The sequence below is a fragment of the Myxocyprinus asiaticus genome, chromosome 29, assembly GCF_019703515.2.
Source record: "Myxocyprinus asiaticus isolate MX2 ecotype Aquarium Trade chromosome 29, UBuf_Myxa_2, whole genome shotgun sequence".
In the NCBI taxonomy this organism is placed as follows: domain Eukaryota; kingdom Metazoa; phylum Chordata; class Actinopteri; order Cypriniformes; family Catostomidae; genus Myxocyprinus; species Myxocyprinus asiaticus.
In genome coordinates, this window is record NC_059372.1 from 44,390,274 (window position 1) to 44,413,269 (window position 22,996).

Genomic DNA, 22,996 nt, shown 5'->3' on the forward strand with positions numbered 1-22,996 from the left:
CAAAAAACTCCAGACAACATGAGTTATGGAAAATCAGATGGGATCTAGGAGCTTTTTACAGCTATATATCGTGCGTACCATTGAAGAGATAGTAAGTCTATCCCTTAAAGATGACGCTAGTGTGAATAAGGTCTACAGGACAGATATATATTACTTTTGTATAAAACAAATCTAATCCTTAAAAATAATAATGATAATTCAGTATTGTATTATAATAAACTTGACTGGGTACTGGCACAGTAATAATTTAGTGTTATGCAATATTTAACTGGGTTCCAATAAATAATTGAGTAGTTTTTGGACACTTATTAACAAAAAAAAAAAAAAAATTATATGAAGGTAAACAATGATTTTTATTAATGATATTTTGTATCATTGTAAATAAAATATTAATTTAAAAGTGCATATCAATGTAAATGATTAAATCTCATTCTCCCTTGTGTTCAGATAGTGAAAGACTGTGGGAAACATGCATTCATTGTTTCTAAATAGATTTTTATTCAGTGCCTATCAAATACTGAATCAGTTGTCTACAATATGTGTGTGGATAAAATGACGGTTCCTCTAATTTAAAAAAACAAAATTTAGAGCTAATACAGAATTATTGATTACAATATTATTGCAGCCTTATCACCCAGCCTTAATATACACACACTTGATACTATATAGCCAAAAGCTTGCGGACACCCCCTTCTAACAGGTTTGGCTGTTCCAGTAATTCCACAGAAGAATTGTGTACTTCCAACTTAAAGGATTAGTTCACCCAAAAATGAAAATTCAGTCATTGTTTACTCAGCCCTGTTTGTTATAACCCTATATGACTTTTTTTTTTTTTTTTTAACACAAATAGAGAAATTGTGAAAAATGTTGTGCTCAGTGATGTCATACAATGGCAGTTTATGGTGACCACCTATTCATGCTTCAAAAGAACACAAAATTATAATTCAGAAGTCTAATAAGTTATTCCATGAGACTCATGATTATGAAAGCATTTGATAAGATTTGGTGAGAAACAAACTGAAATCTGATGTATTATTTAATGAAAATGTTCACTGACCGTTGATCTCCTGTGCGTGTTCATGAGTCTGCAGCTCTTTGCACGAGAACAACAGTAGTTACGCAGCATGCACGTGATGGGGCATTCAAGCGAAAACTCGTATTGTTCCGCTTCAACTGGACCACCAGTGATATTAACAACAGAGAACACAACATGGCTGCACACAAACCAGAGAACAGAACTTACATGTCTAAAGAGTTTGTGGTGGAAAAATAGATGCATTTCAATGTCAAGCCTTATTTGTTTGAACCGGAGTCCGCAATCAAAAAGTGTAATGGATGAGGCTGAAAGTAGCTACCAGTACCACCGCTCCCTATACGCATATTACACAGTCTGCGTAGGGCACCAACTCCCGAGGAGGGCACCAGAAACTCCACCAAATGTCATACGTTATACCTTATTCAAGGACCCGAAAGCAATCACGGAACACAGACAATCGTCTTGCACTCCCACCACGCATCGCATTTTGGACCAGTGTCAGTTCATAGTGGACGGGGTTACGGGGCACGACACCAAAAATAGAAATGTAGCATCCACAGAATGTCCCATTGCTCGTCGGAGCTGCTTGGGACAAAAACTCTGATTAACATAGAAAAGAGAACTTTTACTGTGTGTCGTTTGGCATCTGAGAGGGACACGGTGTGACTGTAGCTAACTTCAGCCCCATCCCTCTGTTTGATGGAGGATTCCACTTCAAACAAATAAGTCTGGACATTGATATGCATCTGTTCTTCCACTACAAACTCTTCAGACATGTTTGTAAGTTCTGGTTTCTGGTTTGTGTGCAGCTATGTTGTGTTTTCTGTTGTTAATGTTACTGGTGGTCCTGTTGAAGCGAAACAAAACAAGTTTTCGCTTGAACACCCCATCTCGAGTCCGTTTCTGTTCCAGCATGAAAATGCCCCTGTGCACATGGTTACTGAGTCTGGGGTAGAAGAACATCATCTGAAGCCAGAAATTTCTGGAATAGCCGAACCTGATAATTTGAAAGGTGTCCATGTACTTTTGGTCATGTAGTGTATGTCTCTGATATTATCCACAGTATGATGGTGAGAGCTGGTGGATTTTCATTCTTTCTGTTGTTTGACTGTGTGTGTAGAGATGGAGTGGGCTATCTGTCGTATCATGTGCTGGACTGTCCAGACAGAGCTGCTGTCATTCAGGTGGATGAAAAAGGTCATGTGACCTCTGGATCAATGACAGGAACTGCATCACTGCGGATCAGCTCACAGGAAACCTTCGGCATCAATCAAACCATCATTATCGCTGTCAAGGTAACTGACCAACATCAACAATGTAATTTGTAGAAATGGAATATAGTCTTCACAAAAACGAACAATCAAGTGTGCTGATTTAATATATTTTTGTAAAATGCTTTCCATACTTGCGGTTTGTTATAAAGTTTAAACCTAAAAATGCAAATGTTAACACTGAATATTATAATCTCCAATCATTTTTAACCATAAGTGATTTTGTTTGCACTGCCAGTCAAATTATGAGCGCTGCTGCTGATGTCCAGCTGTGTGTTTGTTGTTGAAGGTGGTGACTGTGTCATATCTGCGTCTGAGCACGAGTCCAGTGCTGTACACCACGAACAGAGACACTGTGTCTGCCATACCGCTGGGAGCCATCCTAACATTCACTGTTCATTTCCATGATAACACCGGAGCAATGTTACACAGCCACAACTCACTGCTCACCTTCTCCATTAACAGGTGCAGAGCAACACTTATACATACTGTCACATGTGAAACAGGAAACAGAGCCAATCAACATGAGAAGTCTTTTCAGTGTGTCTTTTGAATGCAGTACTTACACTGTCAGCAAAACCTATAAATGGATTACTTATAGTTGACTCTGGATAAAGGAATAGTTCACTCAAAAATGTAAAAACGTGTTATTATTCACCCTGTTGTCACGCTAAACTCGTTTGTCTTTCTTCAAAAGGAGAATTTTTGTAAAGTGTTTACATGGCTTATTCACCATAACGGAAGTGAATAGTGACTGTCGAGCTTGAAAAAGGACACTCAGAAAAACACCATAAAACCACAGTAAAAGTAATCGATACAACTCATGCGTTAGATTCCAAGTCTTCTGAAGCCATCTGTTTACTTTGTACAATGAACAAAACAAAATTTAAGTCTTTTATTCATGCTCAAATCAAATATGGTGGCTACACCGATAACATCAAACCTCATTGGTTCTCATTGCTTTTTTTTATTGATCATTCACAATTTTATAGGGGTGTGACGATGTGCATTGTGGAGATGGGATTTCTTTATTTTTTTTTACTATTTTATCGTTCTGTCCAATATGCGCAACGTCCTAAACCTACATAACGTGGGCATACAAATGGAAATCGCTTCATTGCACACAAGGAACTCTAAAATGTGACTGCACACTAGCAGCCACAGATGTTATACAAAGAGTTCGCTCAAACTGAACCAGGAGCAGGAAAAAGACACGCCTTTTCAGCACGAGGGATCGAAGGTCCTTTTGAAGTGCGAGAGTGATCTGCTCTGACTGCCCGAGAGAAAATGAACGTTTACTGAGGTTCAATGATAGTGCCATATTAATCTACTATATATAATGCTGAATATTATGTATAATAAAGATATGGGGGAATATAATCCTAATGTCAAATGTCATGTCTGATTTGATTTCATCTGTAAATTATTATTATTTAACTGGATAAGCATGCACTTCCATTAAATATGCATCTTTGTAAAGAATATTTAGATGTAACCAGAGACAATGTTATTTAAAAAAAAAAATAGTTTTAATTAAAAATATTTTAAATGTACAGTGGTAAGAAAAAGTGTGAACCTTTTGGAATTAGCTGGTTTTCTGCATGAATTGGTCATATAATGTGATCTCATCTTCATCAAAGTCACAAGTATAGACAAAGCACAATGTGCTTGAGTTAACAATATACAAACATTATAATTATACAATTATGTCTTTATTGAACACATCCCATTAAACATTCACAGTTTAAAAGTAAGTGAACCTCTTGGCTAAAGATGTCAACAAAAGCTAATTATAGTCGGGAGTTGTCAAACATGGCATCTAATTAATGAAATGAGATTGGAGGTGTGGGTTAGAGCTACTTTGACTTTTAAAAAGCGCTAAAACATTTTTAGCTTACTATTCACAAGAAGCATTTGCTGACGTGGACCATGCCATACAAAAAAGAGATTTCAGAAGTCCTACGATTAAAAATTGTTGCTTTGCATAAAGCTGGAAAGGGTTACAAAGTTATCTGGAAGAGTTTAGATATTCATCTGTCCACAGTTAGACAAACTGTCTATAAATGGAGACGATTTAGTACTGTGGGTAATCTCCCTAGAAGTGGCCGTCCAGCCAAGATGACTCAAAGGGCACACCGCAGAATGCTCAATGAGGTAAAAAAAAAAGAACCCTAGAGTGACAGCTGAATACTTGAAGGAAATGCTTGGTTGAGGTTATTGTTGCCAAAGGAGGATTGACCAGTTATTAAATCCAAGGGTTCATTTATTTTTTCCGTAGCACTGTGAATGTTTAATGGGATGTGTTCAATAAAGACATGAAATATTAGAATTGTTTGTGTATTGTTCACTTAAAGGAATAGGTCACCCAAAATTGAAAATTCTCTCATCATTTACTCGCCCTCATCCCATCCCAGATGTGTATGACTTCCTTTCTTCAGCAGAACACATTTGAAGAAAAATAAAAAAATATCTCTGCTCAGTAGATCCTTATAATGGATGTGGGTGGTAACACGATTTTTGATGCTCCAAAAAGCACAGACAATCAATTTTAACGTCATCCATATGACTCCAGTGTTAAATGAATGTCTTATAAAATGATCACTTATCAATATTTCAGTACTTTTTAACTATAAATAATCGCTTCCGTTAGGCAGTAGTATGCACTTTCACGAGAGGGCTGAGGTCACAAGTTGAAATGACGTGGACTGATCGCTTCAACCGAAGCATATACCATTGATTAACAACCTCAGAGCTCACAGTAGGTCTGTTGATTAATGGTTTATAAATTATCGATAAAAGTGATTTACCTTATTGACATTTTTTTTTAGGGATTTTTACTCCCTAAACAGATTGTTGTGCTCTATTCACCTTTTGTGTTCCACAGAAGAAAGTAATACAGGTTTAGAGTGACACCATGGAGAGTAAATTATGATAGTCAAATATAATAAAGCCTACATTATACAATAATGACATTATACAGACATATTGTGTATATTCCTAAATGAATTGGTCAAATGATGAGTTTTACTCTGCAGGGATGATTTGGTGCAGGTTGGTAAGGGGTCGAGTAACCGCACACTGACCGTACGGACAGTGAATGTGGGTTTGACTCTGCTGGCGGTTTGGGACTCAGAGCAGACCGGACTCGCTGATTACCTTGCCCTGCCTGTTCAACATGCCATTCATCCAGCTGAAGCCCAGAGACTGGTCGTGGGAGATATTGTGTGTTTCTCAGCACAGTTCGTCAGTCAAGATGGTAAGGAGTACCACAGACACCTCTAAACACACGGGACAGGAAATATGAGCTGTTCCTCTCATGTGCAGGTGCATCAGGTGTGTGGAGCTCGTCGTCCAGTGCTGTTCTGCAGGTGGAGTCCAGGACCGGTGTGGCTGTAGCCAGAGACACCGGAACGGTTACTGTGTACTACGAGATACCAGGTCTACTCCGCACTTATAGAGAGGTGAACATCTATGCAGCTTCACTTAAATAAACTGTCAATAAATAATCATTCACTATATGTTGCAGTCTTTAGGTCCACAATCGCATTATTCTGTGTATTTGTATTGTAATGCTGTATTTTGGTAGGTTTATATTGAAGGTGCATCTCGGACGACTGTCATGATTCCCTCAGTGAAGAGAGACAGAGACACAAGAGTACTGATGGCCACCAGGGATGGAGGAAGCAACCTCATTGGTACAGTCACTCAGATTCACACTTATCATGATTATGTGCTGCTTTTATTGTGCTGCTTTTTAAAGTGTGACTTGAGTGCCTAAAATTGTCCAAATACCATATTTTCCAGAATATAAATCGCATATATTTTTTCAAAATCCTAAAGGTCCTGAAACTTATTTACAGTATTTATTTGTGATTTATTTCGGCCAAACACGCTGCACACCAAAATACACACTACAGAGTATTTTGCCTTTACAAAAGTATTTTATGCAACCAGTTTAAATATTCTATAATTGGACAAAAATGGCTTTGAAAAATTATAATACTCAAAATGTTCAAAGAAAGATCTTAAATGATTGGGATTACCTGTAAAAGTGCTGTACATGTAGCCTAAATGTTAGAGCGAAGTGCTAGGAAGGTCATGGGTTGGATTCCCAGCAGAGTTGCAGCGGTATACCACAGTATGAAAATTGATGGTTTTCATACCATGTACATTTGCTTTATATACGGCATTGAGATGGAGACAGGAGCAGTCGCTGTCGTGCACCTACAGTATATGTTTTATGATTTTTATCATGTTTATAATACGGTTTATTATAATTATGTTAACTTTCTTATTTGTTCTATTTATTTTATTTATTTTCAAAAGGGAGACTTTTTTTTACACACACTTCAATAAAAAATTTTTTTTTCAAGTTTCAATTATAATTAAAGCTTCAAGCAGCGATGAACGGGCCCTCGCACCCTGGTGCACGTTGGGGCTGCTGTGCCAGGGGAATGTCACTCCAATTTTATTGTTTTGTTTTTTTAGCACTTAAATGTTGTTAAGAATGTATCACAGTGTAAAACATGTCATTTCCTGTTGCCAGTCGGTGGCACTATGACTATAACTGAATATTGGCACGTAGGTGTATTCAGGCCGGGACTCTTATAAAACATGTAAAGTTTGGAGCAGATTGGACATTGTATGTATGAGTTACAACAACTTCCTCTTTCATGGCGAAACATCAAAATTTGTCAGGATGCCATGGACACGCCGTTCAAAGAAAACTCAAGGCCTTTAGATTAGACTGACCGAATATGATGTTGATCTGATTTAATCTCTAAGAGGAGTTCGTTAAAGTACGAGGCCTGGAAATTGCAAAAACATATCCTAAACCCAAACTTCCTGTTGGGTTTAGGATATGGTTCTAAGAACCTTTTTTTTGTACGTGTTGACGTTACATATGCCTACCGATTTTCTTACGTGTAGGTGAAACGTGGCATGAGGTCTGCTTCGTTTAAATTTTGTAGGTGGCGCTATCGAGCCATTTTGCCACAATTCTAAAACAAGTATCAGATGTAAATTTTCCCCACTTTTGTGATGTGTACAAAGTTTCATGAGTTTTCGAGCATGTTTAGGCCTCTAAAATGTGACTCGTTTCATTGTCAGGCCGTCACGGACACGCCCTTCAACGAAAACTCAAAAGCTATGCAATTTAACATCACCAAGGTCTTTAGATTAAGGCTGACTAAATATAATGTTGATCTGATTAAATCTCTGGGAGGAGTTTGTTAAAGTACAAGACCTGGAATTATCTGTTGTCAGTAGGTGGTGCTATGACTATAACTGAATATTGGCACATAGATGTATTCAGGCCGGGACTCTTATAAAACATGTAAAGTTTGGAGCAGATTGGACATTGTATGTATGAGTTACAACAACTTCCTGTTTAATGGCGAAACATCGAACTTTATCAGACCGTCATGCCCACGCCGTGCAGTGAAAACTCAAAAGCTTAACAATTTAACATCGCCAAGGCCTTTAGATTAGAATAAACAAACATGAAGTAGATCTGATGAAATCTCTAGGAGGTGTTCGTTAAAGTACGAGGCCTGGAAATGGCAAAAACTGAGCAAAAATTGAAGAGAAAAATCAAAATGGCTGACTTCCTGTTGAGTTTAGGGTCCAAGAGACTGTTTTGTAGGTCTTGGCATGTTACACATGTGTACGGATTTTCGTACGTGTAGGTGAAACATAGCGTAAAGCGCACATCGTTGAACGTTTGTAGGTGGCGCTATCGAGCCATTTTGCCACACCTCATTCTGAAACCCATATCAGATGTAAATTTTCGCCACTTCTGATGTGAGTGCAAAGTTTCATGAGTTTGAGTATGTTTAGGCCCTCAAAAATGCGTTTCATTTGGGGGGTAAAAAATACACGCATAGAAGAACAATAGGGTCCTCGCACCATCGGTGCTCGGGCCCTAATAAAGCGTTTGTTCAGCTGTGTTGTTGAATCATTGATATGTCACAGCCAGAGGTTACGCTAGAAAAAAATCTTTCACGTTATCACTCTGACGTACTGCGTATTACAGCAACATTTAGGGGTGTAGCATCCATAATAATGGTATATAATGGACAGTGGATATACGATGTACTATATATTACATTTATGAAAATGGATATGCACTCCCTGAGCATGAGTGCGGTGAAACCAAGGATATTCTCCACTAAAATAATGGAGAATAAAACATCATGTTTGCGCATACATTAAATGCAAGTAGAATTGGCAGAAACAATGCAGCATTTATTTTTGCAATATATATAATGCAGTAACACACTGACATAATGATTGATGTACTGTATGCAGTCCTGAAATAAGACAGCCTTCAAATTCCATACTCAAGTGGTCAAAAGAGACACATATTACAACCAGGTGTAAGTGGCGATGGTGCCTGTCCACTTGTGATCGGATTGTCCGAAAAGTATATCAGGTGTAAACAGGGCACACACACACACACACACACCACAGGAGGGAGAGAGGGAGGTCACGTAAAGAGAGTTCAAATGAAAACTGATGCACTACGTTTCAGCAGTTCTCTTGTTTCTTTTTTTTAAACTGTCAAAATTCGATAGTGGATTTAGCAGAGACTGATAACTAAAGTGGTGGAAACGGCTGAAAGTTTTGAAAATCGATTTGTAGAAGAAAAAAAAACTTTGTCTCTTCCTACTATGGCTAGCACAGACATATAGGTTGCAAGAGTTCAAAATGAATAAAATCCCAGATGCAGATGCAACCAAAAAGATTTGGTGCATAACGCAGGACTCTAAACAAGCCTGGAATACACTTATTTTGGGACTCTATTTTGAAATGACGGAGACTTGGCTTAGTACGACTGGGTAAAAATATCGATTTTCAGATGCATCACAATCTTCATTTGAACGATCTCTATGTCGATTTTAAAATCCCAAAATCGATCTTCAACTCTATGCGCAACCCACTACAATGTGAGTAAATCACTCGCTTATGTGACAACATTTTGCGCTGAGAGACTAAAAATGTCTGTGATTACACTCTGACTGGTGTTCAGATTTCACTCGAGAGTTATTGAGTCATTTAGTGGATAAGTTAAAGAGTGAGATCCTTTCACTGTTGAGAGTAAAAGTTTGGTTTTGACTCGTTTCGTGTAATGTATTTGTCATTGAATAATGTCTTTTTTTAATATCTTTTCTGTTCTTTACAGTCAGTTGTTGATCAAAAACAACAAAAATAAACATTTAATTCTAATCACACACAGCACGGATGCTGTAAAGAAGTCATGCACTCTTATGTTCACTCGATCAAAACAACACTCCTGTGAGACGCTGCCACCAATTTAAAGAGACAGTACCAGTTTAGCACTTGTTCTACATATCAATATAAATACTTTTTTATTTGTACATTTTACATTTACTCATATGAATTCATATCGAATTGAAAATGGAATGGAATCAAGAGCTTGTGAATCGGAATCAAAATGGGAAATCTGTATCAATAGCCAGCCCTATCGTTAGAATTCTCTATATTAAAGTATTCACCAAGTTAAGCTTTTCATAGCCTATATTCACCAGAGTAAGGAATTTACATATATATTTCACCAGATTAGGTTTTTTATTATAATTTATTATAGAGATATGAAGTTGGAGACATTTGCAGATGGGGCATGTTTCTATATAGTCACATTTTTCATTGCATGCCCAATTTAGAACACTTGATTTATCTAATCAAAATAACAAAATATGCATTGAAGTGAGAATACAAATATGAATAAATATACAGGTGCATCTCAATAAATTAGAATGTTGTGGAAAAGTTAATTTATTTCAATAATTCAACTCAAATTGTGAAACTCGTGTATTAAATAAATTCAATGCACACAGACTGAAGTAGTTTAAGTCTTTGGTTCTTTTAATTGTGATTTATTTTGGCTCACATTTAACAAAAACCCACCAATTCACTATCTCAAAAAATTAGAATATGGTGACATGCCAATCAGCTAATCAACTCAAAACACCTGCAAAGATTTCCTGAGCCTTCAAAATGGTCTCTCAGTTTGGTTCACTAGGCTACACAATCATGGGGAAGACTGCTGATCTGACAGTTGTCCAGAAGACAATCATTGACACCCTTCACAAGGAGGGTAAGCCACAAACATTCATTGCCAAAGAAGCTGGCTGTTCACAGAGTGCTGTATCCAAGCATGTTAACAGAAAGTTGAGTGGAAGGAAAAAGTGTGGAAGAAAAAGATGCACAACCAACTGAGAGAACCGCAGCCTTATGATTGTCAAGCAAAATCGATTCAAGAATTTGGGTGAACTTCACAAGGAATGGACTGAGGCTGGGGTCAAGGCATCAAGAGCCACCACACACAGACATGTCAAGGAATTTGGCTATAGTTGTCGTATTCTTCTTGTCAAGCCACTCCTGAACCACAGACAACGTCAGAGGCGTCTTACCTGGGCTAAGGAGAAGAAGAACTGGACTGTTGCCCAGTGGTCCAAAGTCCTCTTTTCAGATGAGAGCAAGTTTTGTATTTCATTTGGAAACCAAGGTCCTAGAGTCTGGAGGAAGGGTGGAGAAGCTCATAGCCCAAGTTGCTTGAAGTCCAGTGTTAAGTTTCCACAGTCTGTGATGATTTGGGGTGCAATGTCATCTGCTGGTGTTGGTCCATTGTGTTTTTTGAAAACCAAAGTCACTGCACCCGTTTACCAAGAAATTTTGGAGCACTTCAGGCTTCCTTCTGCTGACCAGCTTTTTAAAGATGCTGATTTCATTTTCCAGCAGGATTTGGCACCTGCCCACACTGCCAAAAGCACCAAAAGTTTGTTAAATGACCATGGTGTTGGTGTGCTTGACTGGCCAGCAAACTCACCAGACCTGAACCCCATAGAGAATCTATGGGGTATTGTCAAGAGGAAAATGAGAAACAAGAGACCAAAAAATGCAGATGAGCTGAAGGCCACTGTCAAAGAAACCTGGGCTTCCATACCACCTCAGCAGTGCCACAAACTGATCACCTCCATGCCACGCCGAATTGAGGCAGTAATTAAAGCAATAGGAGCCCCTACCAAGTATTGAGTACATATACAGTAAATGAATATACTTTCCAGAAGGCCAACAATTCACTAAAAATGTTTTTTTTTTATTGGTCTTATGGTGTATTCTAATTTGTTGAGATAGGGAATTGGTGGGTTTTTGTTAAATGTGAGCTAAAATCATCACAATTAAAAGAACCAAAGACTTAAACTACTTCAGTCTATGTGCATTGAATTTATTTAATACACGAGTTTCACAATTTGAGTTGAATTACTGAAATAAATGAACTTTTCCACGACATTCTAATTTATTGAGATGCACCTGTAGTCAATGATTAAAAGATTGAGATACAGCAAATCCACACCAGTTGACCATAACCTAGTTTCCATTCACTTTTTGCGCTGTTTTGTTATCGTCAAAGTGAAAATGCGTAAAAAAAAAATTCTGCCGTGTTCTGCCTGTTTCTATTCAAATGGCCTTTAATCGATATAAATAGTGTGCATGATGACGTCTTGCTTAAAAAAAACACTTTGTCACTTAAGTTTTGGTTTATCGCAAAAGAAATCTTCTCTTTAGCCGTTTCCATACAGAAATGTGTGTTTATCGCTAATTCGACTCCCAGATGTCCCTAATTTTTTTCCTCCGAAGTTTTGGTAAAATGGGGAGAGTATTGAGACGTTTGAAATTAGCCAGCTTACTGTCATTTTAATTTCACAAGTAAAAGCAATCAGAAGAGGAGGAACTGCAATCAAAAGGGAGCAGTTGCCCTTCTGATGTAATATTGGTCCTCCTGATGTTGCGCTTATCGCAGGTTGACACCGGTTCCGACCCGAAAGCGAATCGTCATGGCCCTGTTCAAGCTGGCAACCTGCACCAAGTAGCGGGGGAAGCTTTTAGTCTTAGTATAAGGACCATCCATCGATGTGTATATGCTGTGTGCACAGCTATTAAAGAAAAATTGATGCAGTGTAATATCAGGGTTTACATATATGACACATTCCTGATATTCAAAAGGCTATTTAGAACAATCATCTAATCTAAAGCAGAGATGCCCAAACCAGGGCCCGCGGGCCAAAGTTGGCCTGTGATGACCTTCGTTTTGGCCCGCCTTGCCATATATATGACAGAGGGAAAAAATGCTATCGATGCAGTTTTTCACTGCATTAATTTATCAGATTGCATAGTAAAGTTTTTTTACATAATGAAATCATAAAGGAGGGGAAAAAGGGCAACTTTCATATTTTAATGTAATACTATTTGCAGTTCCTGAAATTCGGCGTGGGATTGTGGGTTTTGTGCACAATCTTAATCATTCCTGCAAATTCCACGTTCATAATGTGGGAAATTCCTGCACACTTTTATTCACTTTACACTGCAGCTGCAAATGAGTAAACCAATAGATACAGAAGAACAAATCAAATCAATAAACTTGTTTTTGTATCAAACTGTAATTCCAGATGCTGCGTGAGTAAATCCGCTCTATTATGTCCCTTCCTTTCTCTCTCGTGCAGCTGTCAGCAGCGCATTGAGCACTTGTTGGATTTAGTATAAGCACGCAGTGAGGAAGTGCTTTGTCGCATTGTTACAGAACTAAGATGTTATATATGTATAAACCTTTCTAAACCTGTTAATTTGACATGCAAATGGCGTTGTACTGTGTCTCCGTAAGCGAGCGACGGGGTGAAACTATATCGTTCCTGTTTATAATCAACAAAGCTGTTAACATTTCAAGCGCGTGACGTCGGAGCTTAGTTTTTGCTGCCTTTCATATATTGGTGCTCCTTCATTAGTCATAGTACAGCACATTTGCAAGAAAAGCAGAAATGGCAAAAATGTTTTGTGTAATGTACCAGCTGCATGGTTAAGAGTGACAATTAAGGGGAGGCCTGGGTAGCTCAGCGAGTAAAGATGCTGGCTACCACACCTAGAGTCGCGAGTTCAAATACAGGGCCTGCTGAGTGACTCCAGCCAGGTCTCCTAAGCAACCGAATTGGCCCGGTTGCTAGGGTGGGTACAATCACGTTGGGGTAACCTCCTCGCGGTCACTATAATGTTGTTCTCGCTCTCGGTGGGGTGAGTTGTGCATGGATGCCGTGGAGAATAGCGTGAAGCCTTCACATGCGCTATGTCTCCGTGGTAACGTGCTCAACAAGCCACGTGATAAGATGCATGGATTGACGGTCTCAGACGCAGAGGCAACTGAGATTCGTCCTCCGCCACCCGGATTGAGGCGAGTCACTATGCCACCACAAGGACTTGGAGCGCGTTGGGAATTGGGGAGAAAAAGGGAGAGAGAGAGAGAAAAAAAGTGACCCTTAAACACCTGTTACATCTCTCATCTCCATATCTAGTTCCATCCAGAGTAAAAATTAATGGGGCTGTGGGCAACAACAACAAAATTCTGCTGCAATCTGATATAATTCCAAATACATACATGCGATCTTCGTCTGAATTTTCACTGAACATTATTTGTTTTGTGCTGTCCATTGTGCAGATGTTGCCGTGTTAGTGGCGGATGCTCACGCCATAAACGTGCACAGACGGGCACTCTGTTTCTCACGCTCCGCATCAGTTCGGTGTCGTGCTCACATGCTAAAATTACTCAGTGCTACAATGTAGGTAATAATAATATTAATAAAAATTATATCTGGATGTTAGTCTTGATGTTAAATAAAATGTTATTAATGATACAGTAATAATTTTACAGAACATTAACCAGTGTATGAATTATAGCTCTGACTAATGTTCATTGTTAAATGTTTATTTTTGCATTGTTTTATTCAATTGGCATGAAGGATTTAAGTGTTTTATAAGCTCCTAATTCCAAATCTGGAGAAATGCTGTCATCTCTGTGTAGTTTTGTAGGCTATGTTAATTTAAAAGCCAAAATATTTTGAAATATGTGAAGGAGAATAGTTTTGTTTCTGTAACAGTGCACATTATGCAAACTAGAGATCATGCAATTTTGTAATTATTGAAACATGCCTGCCATTTCAAAATTGAATTGTTTAAAGTATTTGACATACTGTAAAATCCTAGGGAAAAAAATGCCTATTTTTCAGAAATGAATTTCAGGCCCCGAGTTTGTTTCGGCCCACGGCCCTCAGTCAAGTTTGATTTTTGGCCCTTCATAGGAAAAAGTTTGTGCACCTCTGACCCACAACTTTTAACAACCAACTGAACTTGATTATCATCTAAAATTAATTTTAGTGTCATAATGCAATTTACATTTTCTGAAGAAGCTCAGCAAATGCGATCCGAGGTAAAGAGGGTTAGATTTAAAATATTTAAAAGTTTTAAAATGTTCAAAAGCTAGTTTTCTGAAAGTGAACTCATTGGACAAATAGTTCTGATAGTTTATAATCTTGAAAAAAGTGCAGAACATTCTGAGAATGTAATTCAGCCGACTTTATTCGTCTACAGAACAGGGTAAAGCTAATTTAAATTTGTGTTGAGAAAAGGCCTATGTAGGTCTAAATATATTTTCGTTTGGTATTTTTATTTTATTTTTAATTTAATGCTTTTTTCGTTTGGTAATTAATTTAATACAGGGAATTTTTTCAAAAGTAAACTAAACAATAATTTTATAGAATTGGGCTATATGTTAGTGTTCCAAAAAAGCACACTGAAGCTTTTCTCCTAGTATTGTGTATTTATTTTTAATTTAAAACATCTTTCTGCACAGAAATGATGTTTTTTGTATTGTGAGCTAATTCCATGACTTCCAATCTATTATTTTGATTGGTGTGTAAAAGCAACTTTAATAAATAAATGGATGGCTACCACGATTAAATTAATCACAAACAGTGGCCATTCATTTGTTCTCCGTGCACTTGTCGATGGCAGGTGCATGAGATATATTTGTGTTGGCACTCCTGGAAGTGTCATGACGCAGATGTGTTTGCAGCAGCGGATCTGTGCAGGTATGCCGTTAAGACTCATCCAAAACAGTGCGAGTAATGCTTCACGTTCAATAAATTGGCTTTCAAGGATGTATACCTTGTCGTCATGATTAACACAGGATAACGATTGGGGTAAATTCTGTCATGTGACACTATATTTTTGCGTTAATGCCAATTTTCTCGACAAAAAGTGTTTCCAAACCAGTTTTTCGCGACATCTGAAGTATCGACATAGAGTTTATGCGCTAGAGTTAAACGGAAAAATATTATGTCGACATTTGTGAAATGTTAGCGATAATTTTTTCGTTTCCATCAGCTACATCGGTAAACTTTTTGATGCACTACACTTTTTGTTGCAAAAAAGCCCTTTGATGGAAATATAGTGATTGTTTTTGTGACCCCTAGAGGCCGCTGTTTAAAACTGGAATAAAAGAGGAATCAAAAAAATAAACCATAGACTTTTGCTGATAACTGATCTTTCAAAAAAGCAACTACTGTGTCTGCACTGATTAATCAGTAAAACCGATGTATCGGTCTACCTTTAGTCAAAACACTGAACAGCATTTGGAATTCTTCATCAGTGTTTCAAAAAATCGGTAAATGGCGGAGATTGTTTAGTTAATGCAACCCCTGGTTACAGTCTCCTAACACTCCCACACTGTTATATTGTGTCTTCAGGCAGCTGCTCCTCCTCTCAGTCAGACAGCATCAGTCTGCTCCACCCAGAATCCTCCATCAGCTGTCAGCTTCACTTCACCAGCAGTGCTGTGGATTTCTCCCCTCATGACGTCTATCACACTCACACAGAGTTTGACACCAGCACAGGTCTCTCTACAGGAACTTTCATGCAGCCATTATTTAATAAGCTATTATATTAAAAGTAGGGTTGTCAGTTTAATTCATTTTTTTATTCAATTATATATATTAATTTTGTGTGATTTTTAAAAAAAGAAAAAAAAAGGTCATATTTTACTGATTCAAGATTCATTGCATCTTGAGTAGGCCAGTGATAGGTGTATGTGCAATGATATGAAACAAAATATAAATAAAAGAAACAATATATTGACTTCAACAGCCACTTTTTGTATTGAAAAAATCAATGCTTTACTCGTCTGCCACAATAATGTCATGTATTTGAAATATCTTCATTTGGAAGCTTTTCTAAGCAAATTTTGATATATATGATTATACTGTATATATAAAAAAAACTGCCAATTGACAGCCCTAATTTAAAAGTCAATAGCATGTTTAAAGCTGTGAGTTTTCTCTCCTGTGATGTGCAGGTTTCTACAGCTGTGTGTTGAGTTTTAAAGGCATGAGTGATCAGCAGTTGAAGGTGTTGAGTATGTCCATGACAGATGTGGAGGTGTCGGCTGCTGTACAGGGCAGTCACTTCACTGGACAACAGATCAGTGTTCGGCTGCCGGTCAATCCAGGAATCTACACCGATCAGACTGATATCATCCTGAGTAACCAGCACACATCTGCGGAGTTCACTGTATATGGGACTACTGCTGCTCTACAACAACTAGATGTAATGCTCTGACATCTTATTCTGCCCATTTGAATGCCAGTCAAAAGTTTGGACACACTTTACTGAAATGTTTCTCATGCTTCAATGCTTCTCTAAATCTTTGATCTAAAGGCTTGCGCTTTAATGCTTGAAATTAATTTTGCAGACAAAGAAATTGTTTTAGAAAAACAACAGTTTTAATAAACATGGATGAATGAGTTGGAGCGATGAGTTACCGTTTCAGAAGCATCTCAGGATGCACCTCATAAAGTTGCTTTAGAGAACGAGTGCAGAGCTGAAATCTACACAAAGAGTGACTACTTTAAAGAAGCGCAAATAAAAATGTGTTCATTTTTACAGTAATTGCCATACTTTTGTAAGAGTAAAGAATAAGTGGGTGTGTCCCACACGTTTTTGACTGGTAGTGGATGGCTCAGATGTATAGTGTTTGTAATGTCATTGTGATTGGCTGTTTCTCATGTTTAGGTGAAGAGCAGTTCTCCTGCGCTCCTGATAAATGAGAAGGAAGTTTCCCAGGGCGTTCCCAGTTACATCAGATACACAGTTAGTTTGGTGAAGCCGCAGGGTGCGCTCACTGCGACTGTGTCTATAAGCAGTGCGTCCAGTGATCAGGTGCTGCACATACCTGTATCTGTCATGCATGTAGCAGCCATCAGCACTTCTATGCAAGGTTTGTTACACATTTCATTCTGTTTATAACAGGAGTGTCTAACTCAATTTCAGCCCGGATCACATCAGAGTTATGCGTGCTTTCAAAGGGCCGGCTGAAAATGCGCCATTCCAGAGCGAGCAGATGACGCACTGTTCTGTGTGCACGCGCAGGGCTCATTAATCACTCTCAGAATGGTTATGAAAACAAAGTGCTTCAGATTCACACATTAGTGCAGTTTCAAACATTTGTAACCACTACAAGTTATTATACAAATTAAAAAAATGTGACACACTATCACAGAAAAGGAGATGACCACATTTCACCAGATTTGTAATAAGGAACAATGTAAACTGTCAAATACACACCGTCCTATCCTCCAAAATAAAAGCTGAAAGTGAATTAAATACGACAGAAATATACTACAAATCTAAGCCTCTAAATAATAATGTAGTATTATATTATAATAATACACTTGATTGGGACCCACAATAATAATATTTTTAATAATATAATGAAATAATATTCAAATGAGTTTCATGAAATTAGTGAGTTTTTAGATTTTGTTAATAATTCACTATTATTATTTTTTATGTAGGTAAATAATTTGTTTTATTAGGCCTACTGTATTGCTGTGTTGGTGCAAATAAAAGTAAATTATTCAATATCATTTTCTGAATACAAGCCAAAGTATTTTTAACTACATTTTTATTTCATGCATTTGGTTGAAGTGACAGTTCCTCTGATTAAAAGAATCACTTTTCTACCATTTCAGAGCAAATACATAATTATTGAACTATATCGAATATCGTCAATAGGCTGAAAAATAGTGAGCAATAAATTTTGTAGCCATATCACTTAGCCCTTTCTGTGCTAGGTTTACCACCACGACTTCCTGTAAAGACAAAAGTGACATCACGGTGTGACATCTAATGTACAGCCCGCTCTTTCATCGTCTTGTAAATAAATTGCGTACGGTACAACTAAACGAACGGTTAATTTCATCGTCTGCGCAGATGGCGAGTAGCTCCCTGGTCCCTGTGAGATTTGCATGATAGCCAATTTTATTGATTTTATTCCAGCAGTTCTACTTTTATAAATAGCTCATAAGCTCATTTTTGTTTTGTTCGATGTTAATTGTTTTTGTGTTATTGGCTGCTGTCTATCAACTGAAATGCCTCCCAAGAACAATAAAGATTGAAAGTGATATCTGTCAAAAAACAAAAAACAAAAAAATTCACGGCATTGAGGTGCATTGCACTATTATTAATATTAAATAATAGAAAAATTATATAAAAAAAAAAAAAAATGAATAATTTTCTGTGAGACTGCCTTGCAACATTGATTCAGTAATCACGTTTGTAATTTAGTTGGATTCTAAACGGGTCTACCTTCCCATAAATAAAGAAAACTAACTACACCGACAAGGTAAAACTATACTTTTGTTTCCTTCAGACATTAGTATTTATTACAATCAAAATGTTTTATTCATTTGCCGTTTATTTGTTAGGGATTTTTTTTTTTTTTTCGGACTAGCACTGACATTTTTGTCTGTATGCCTTAAGCACTTTTCAATTTACATATAAATCGTATTATATACACATTGTTTGCTAACTGTTGCGCTGTGATAAAGCATTGAGAAGCATCAAGGCATCTTTTCAAGCATGAAAATAAAAACTATTTTTAGAGAAAAATAGAAATGTATCATTTGGGATATAATGTTTTGGAAAATAGCAATAAATTAATTTTCAGTATCCTTATGTTCTTGCCCTTTATCCACCTTATATTTCAGCGAAACTAGGGCACCGCCATTATCAACCTTGTGGATGTGGCCACTTCAAGCTATTTTAGCGATGCAAATATACTACATTATGCTACTTTATATTACAGGCTGGCAATATATGTTGTCATATTATTATCATTAATTATGATTTTCATAAACTCATTGGTTTTGAACGCATATAGTTCTACCGTATATTGCATTTTGCCATCGTTTTATCAAACTGTTGCACAGGCAGAATGAATGAGAGACCAGGTGCTGACAGGACAGTCCTCTGTGCCATCTGACACACCTCCACAAACTTTACACAACCAGCAGAGAGCAGGAAGTCACTGGGAAAATGCTGCTTTAACTTTCTTTGCACCAAAACTGCATCTTGTTTCATCTTGGCAAATTAATAAATGCATTTTACTCTCCATTCTTGTCAGAGAGCATTCTCTCTTTCTTAGCAGTGTATAGTAAACAGACACACAGATTGAGAAAATTCAGTCATTGTTTACTTGGCCCTGTGTTATGACCCTATATGAAATTGTGAAAAATGTTGTTCTCAGTGAAGTCATACAATGGCAGTTTATGGTGACTACCTCTTCACGCTTCAAAAGAATGCAAAAGTATCATTCAGAAGTCTCATAGATTATTCCATAAGACTCATGATTATGAAAGCATTTGATAAGATTTGGTGATTTGGTAATACAATCTAATGTATTATTTAGTGAAAATGTTCACTAACCATTATTCTCCTGTGCGTGTTCATGAGTCTGCAGCTCTTTGCACGAGAACAACAGTAGTTATGCAGCACGCACGAGATGGGGCGTTCAAGCAAAAACTCGTTTTGTTTAAAAGCAGGTAGTGACAACAGAACACAACACAGCTGCACACAAAACAGAGAACAGAACTTACTGAACATGTCTGAAGAGTTTGTAGTCAAGGAATCGATGCATTTCTATGCCTAGCCTTATTTTTTTGAAAGTTTTTGGACTGGTGCCAGTTCACAGCTGATGGAGTTACCTGCGCAATGCTTCAAATAGAAAACAAGTGATCGATAGAATGTACCATCGCTCCTCACTGCTGGTTAGGACAAAAGTTCTGATTAACATAGAAAATATACCTTTTGTCGTTTGCCGTCAGGTTAGGACACAGTGTGACTGTGGGTGCCTGTAGTCTCCTCTATGTTTCTGTTTGATTTCTGAGTACTCGATTAAAAAAAAAAAAAAAAAAAGTCTGGGCAAAGAAATGCATCAATTCTTCGACTACAAACTCTTCAGACATGTTTAGTAAGTTCTGTTCTCTGTTTTGTGTGCAGCTGTGTTGTGTTCTGTTGTCGCTATCGCTGTTTTTAGACAAAACAAGTTTTCGCTTGAATGTACCAATGTCGTGAGGGTGCTGCGTGAACTGTTGCTCTCGTGCCCTATAATGAACGCACAGGAGATCAACGGTCAGTGAACATTTTCATTAAATAATACATCAGATTTCAGTTTGTTTCTCACCAAATCTTATCAAATGCTTTCATAATCATGAGTCTCATGGAATAACTTATTAGACTTCTGAATTATAATTTTGTGTTCTTTTGAAGCATGAATAGGTGGTCACCATAAACTGCCATTGTATGACATCACTGAGCACAACATTTTTCACAATTTCTCTTTGTGTTAAAAAAAAAAAAAAAAAGAAAAAAAAGAAAAAGTCATATAGGGTTATAACAAACAGGGGTGAGTAAACAATGACTGAATTTTCATTTTTGGGTGAACTAATCCTTTAAGAATTTTGCCGGAGGCTCTTTAATATTCATGAGGAAAGCACTAACTGATTGGTCAGTGAGACGTTCCGATGTTCTGTGAAATTTGGAAGGCCTTGAGTTTGAGACCTGTGGTTTATAACATCAGTCTGGCAGCATATTTATGTTAGCATGTATCTAAGTTTTAATATTTACATTCAGAGACAATGTTTTATGTTTTTACATTTTATCTAATAGAATTGTTTAGCAGTTAATGAAGGACAGGATTTGACACCAGCTGTTAATGGTTTTAATTGTGCTCTTAAATACGGACACGTGCTGCTTTACTCTTACAGCACATATGACAGATGCAGTAGAAGGAGCCAGTTTGTTTCAGCAGTTTATTGACTCGTATCAAGTGATGTTCTTCACTCTATTTGCTCTTTTGGCTGCTACGGCTGTTGTTATTATCGGTAAATACTTCCACATACTCCATACCACTATTCAGTATCATGAACATTTAATTCCATTACTGTTTTCTATGACTGAATTATTTTAACAATTCATCTGTTTTCATAGTGTGCCATGTTTTGTTTTCCCCGAGAGATTCTGTCAATCATCCTGCATTCATACAGAAGACTCCGCCCCCCGCAGGTTTAAACAAACCTCAACTCTTACTCTTAAATACATTTTTTGATTTTGTATTGTTTTGTAAATTGTACGTGTTGCTGTTTTTTTTTTTTTTTTTCCTCAGGTGTAGCTAAACTGACTGAAAGCCCTTTTTACAACAGTTTGTCTTCAGAAGTGAAGAGAAGCCCAAGATTACACTTGTATTCACCTGACTACAACTCCAGATAAACTCATCTACCTGATGACTGTAGACACAGTGCCTTACCAGTGATTGGACAAGTATAAAGACATGTGTTTCAATAGCTTTTCTTCATGCTGCCTAACACATCTGAGCTGACTATTAGGCTGCATATTGCTTTGTGCTTGTTTGAATTATTTAAATTGATGTGTGGACTTTTTTTATTTTAGTTAATCAATAGCTTTTTTTCTTTTTCAGTACAGTTTTCATTGTTTGAGGCATTCTAATTTTGTGACAATTACGCTGTTAAACATGTTAATCTGATTTGTTTTTGAATGTGAGCTTGTGGTTTGGTAAATGACGTAGCATGTTAAGTTGTGAAAAGTGCAACCACTGAATCTGTCCAAAGTGCTCTTAAAAAGTCTTTATGCAGGAACTAATGGCCAGTCATCTTATTTTATTATTGATTTTAAACATGTTGAGGAACTTTCAAAGAGCTTTTGAAGAACTCGATATAGTGCAGCTTTTTCAAGTTATTGATGTGAAACGAATGTTAAATGAGCTTAAGGGCTTAACTCAAATGCGTTCAAATGCTTTAGAAGATGGAAAGGGATTATGAAAGACTGATTGACTTAAGTTACTTGTTTGCTGCTCAAATGAAGTAGCAGTCAAACAATACATACATTAAATTGATCCATTTATTACTGTGAGCTCTCATTCCACATTATGTGACCGTTTTTGACTAAATAAATGCTTCCGTCTTAGTGACACTGAAATTTTAATCGAGACTGTTTCTTCTAATATCTGCCTCATTAAGAGCCATATAAAACTGCAGCACTGAATACAATGAGGTATTATGATTTGTCATAACGTTTGACTGTTTAATCTGTGGATGTAAACCACTTCCGAGCCTTCGACAGTGTGAGTTTGCTCTGTCAACCGTACCTTCCTCAGTTTAAGAAAGTTAATAATAGCTTGTGATCTAAGAACAGCCTTTAATTACATTATGCTTTTGCAGCATGTTGTTTGTGATCTGTAATTTAAGAATAAATATGCTTTTTATAAGTATCACCTACTCAGTTGTTTTTACTTTCTCAAAAATAAATTCTTTTTCTAAACTTGATACAAGACAGATATTGAACCATTCTCTGTAATTTAATAGCAAAGCATGAGCAGATAATAGATGGAATGAAAAGTGAATTTTTCATTCTCTTAATGCACATTTTCCACATTAGATCTTAGTTATGCTGGTAACTTACTATTTCATAGCCAAATATTACTTCTATT

The 22,996-nt window shown here is 37.1% G+C and overlaps 1 protein-coding gene across 1 annotated transcript in view; it reads left to right on the forward strand.

Moving 5' to 3' along the window:
* LOC127419863 (nuclear pore membrane glycoprotein 210-like) overlaps positions 1 to 22,777 on the forward strand; it is a 60,756-nt gene extending 37,979 nt beyond the window's left edge. The window contains exons 30-40 of the mRNA XM_051661634.1: positions 2,157 to 2,331; positions 2,597 to 2,772; positions 5,343 to 5,563; positions 5,632 to 5,768; positions 5,894 to 6,002; positions 15,903 to 16,049; positions 16,508 to 16,758; positions 17,224 to 17,428; positions 21,258 to 21,374; positions 21,481 to 21,555; positions 21,656 to 22,777. Coding sequence (XP_051517594.1) covers positions 2,157 to 2,331; positions 2,597 to 2,772; positions 5,343 to 5,563; positions 5,632 to 5,768; positions 5,894 to 6,002; positions 15,903 to 16,049; positions 16,508 to 16,758; positions 17,224 to 17,428; positions 21,258 to 21,374; positions 21,481 to 21,555; positions 21,656 to 21,759 — 1,717 coding nt within the window. The 3' untranslated portion in view covers positions 21,760 to 22,777. The remainder of the gene's footprint in view (positions 1 to 2,156; positions 2,332 to 2,596; positions 2,773 to 5,342; positions 5,564 to 5,631; positions 5,769 to 5,893; positions 6,003 to 15,902; positions 16,050 to 16,507; positions 16,759 to 17,223; positions 17,429 to 21,257; positions 21,375 to 21,480; positions 21,556 to 21,655) is intronic.
* The last annotated feature ends 219 nt before the right edge of the window (positions 22,778 to 22,996 follow it).